Here is a 2,082-nt window from a genome sequence, read left to right as displayed (position 1 = left end):
AATAGTGATACGTGCCACAACATGGGTGAGCCTTGAAAACAGTCAGGTCTGTCTGGCTTCACAGCCCATGTCTTAAACACCATGGCATGATACTTCCCATTACTTCTTGTAGAGGAAGCCTTATATGTAGTTGGTATTCTGCCTCATTGTACCTTGCACAGGTGGGCATGCTCAAGTGACACTGTCTGAGTGATGTTCAGCTGTCCCCTCTGCAGATGACACCTGGAGAACTAGCCCTTGCCACTGGCAACTACACCCCAGTTACCCGCTTCATCTTGCTGGGATTCTCCAGTTATCCAGACCTCCAGAAGATTCTTTTTGGAGGCTTCCTGCTCATCTACGCCGTGACCGTGGTGGGCAACCTGGGAATGATGGCACTCATCTTCACAGACCCCCATCTCCACAGCCCCATGTACTTCTTTCTCAGTGTCCTCTCTTTTCTTGATATTTGTTACTCTTCTGTGGTCACACCCAAGCTGTTAGTCAACTTTCTCGCCTCTGACAGGTCCATCTCTTTTGAGGGCTGTGTGGTCCAGATGACTTTCTTTGTAGTGCATGTGACGGCTGAGAGCTTCCTGCTGGCCTCCATGGCCTATGACCGCTTCATGGCCATCTGCCGACCCCTCCATTATGCTTCTGTCATGACCAGAGGAACCTGTCTCCAACTGGTGGCCACTTCCTATGCATTTGGTGGAGCTAATTCCACTATCCAGACTGGTAATGTCTTTGCCCTGCCTTTCTGTGGGCCCAACCAGGTACCACACTACTACTGTGACATCCAACCTCTTCTCCACCTGGCTTGCGCCAACACAGCCACAGCAGGAGTGGTCCTCTATATCTTCTCTGCTCTGGTTACCCTTCTGCCTGCTGCCCTCATCCTCACCTCCTACAGCTTGGTCCTGGTGACCATTAGGAGGATGCGCTCAGCAGCTGGGAAGGAGAAAGCCCTCTCCACATGTGCCTCCCACTTCCTGGCCATTGCCATCTTCTATAGCACTGTGGTTTTCACCTACGTCCAACCTCATGGATCCAGTAATGATACCAATGGCCAAGTAGTATCTGTCTTCTACACCGTCATAATCCCCATGCTCAACCCCTTCATCTATAGCCTCCGCAACAAGGAGGTGAAGGATGCCCTGCAGAGGAAGCTCAAGGTCAACATCTTTCCCTGATGAGTCCTGCAAGGTTGTTGGAATGAGGAAGGCATGGCATCTTCCAAATCACATTATGAATTATTCTAACTGGGAGCAGCCCTGATTTTGAAGGAGGTGGAATAAGTAAGAAAGAAACAGCAAAGCTCGTACTTTGTACAGAGCATTGCAGCTTTAAAGCAACTGAGTATCCATTATCATATTCAATCTTTGCCACCAGATTGTGAGGCAGCCGTTGTAATGATGATCTCATTTTACAAGTGAAGGATACTTGACACAGTAAAAATAAATTAACTACCTAAAGCCATACAGTTGGTGAGAGAGTAAGTGTTCAGCATCAGGATTTCCACACCAAAACCAGATGTTTCAAGTACACCACGACCACAAGTTGTCTTTTATTGGCAGCCCATCATAACTTTCAAGAAATACCAGAAGAGGGGCAGCTCAATCATCCTGATTTTCTCACTGATTTAGTGACATGGGGATAGGCTACAGTGGCTCAGTTCTTTCTTCCTGTTCCAATAATAAAGATGACCATGGCAGACGTGTCATTTCTGCATTTTGTTGAGCATTTTGTTGAGCTGTCCCATTAAAACCTCTGGAACAAGAGAGAAGTTTCCTCATATATCTGTTTTCTAGCCAGAAATAGGTACCTGTATCATAATTCTCAAGGTGGTGTGTGTGTGTGTGCATGCATGAGATATCTAAGCAGTTACAGCATTATATAAGATACTGCGCGTGAGGAGACTGATTCAAAAAATTATATTTGTCCTGGACATCTTTAAATGTACTGTACTCACTACAGTGAGTGAGTGAGTATATGTGTTTTAGAGAATCAGGGCTTCCTAGGTGGCGCAGTGGTGAAGAATCCGTCTGCCAATGCAGGGGACACCGGCTCAAGCCCTGCCCTGGGAAGATTCCACATGCCACG

The 2,082-nt window shown here is 47.1% G+C and overlaps 1 protein-coding gene across 1 annotated transcript; it reads left to right on the top strand.

Moving 5' to 3' along the window:
- The first annotated feature begins 215 nt into the window (after positions 1 to 215).
- On the top strand, positions 216 to 1,172 carry LOC130848229 (olfactory receptor 1020-like). Its single transcript, XM_057726422.1, has one exon. It carries the CDS (start codon positions 216 to 218, stop codon positions 1,170 to 1,172), a length of 957 nt encoding a protein of 318 aa, XP_057582405.1.
- The last annotated feature ends 910 nt before the right edge of the window (positions 1,173 to 2,082 follow it).

Source organism: Hippopotamus amphibius, chromosome 3 (assembly GCF_030028045.1).
Source record: "Hippopotamus amphibius kiboko isolate mHipAmp2 chromosome 3, mHipAmp2.hap2, whole genome shotgun sequence".
In the NCBI taxonomy this organism is placed as follows: Eukaryota; Metazoa; Chordata; class Mammalia; order Artiodactyla; family Hippopotamidae; genus Hippopotamus; species Hippopotamus amphibius.
This window is presented reverse-complemented; position numbering and strand designations above follow the sequence as displayed.

Excerpts from the sequence above, each read along its gene's own strand:
- LOC130848229 (XM_057726422.1), top strand. The coding sequence starts at position 216 with ATGACACCTGGAGAACTAGCCCTTGCCACTGGCAACTACACCCCAGTT.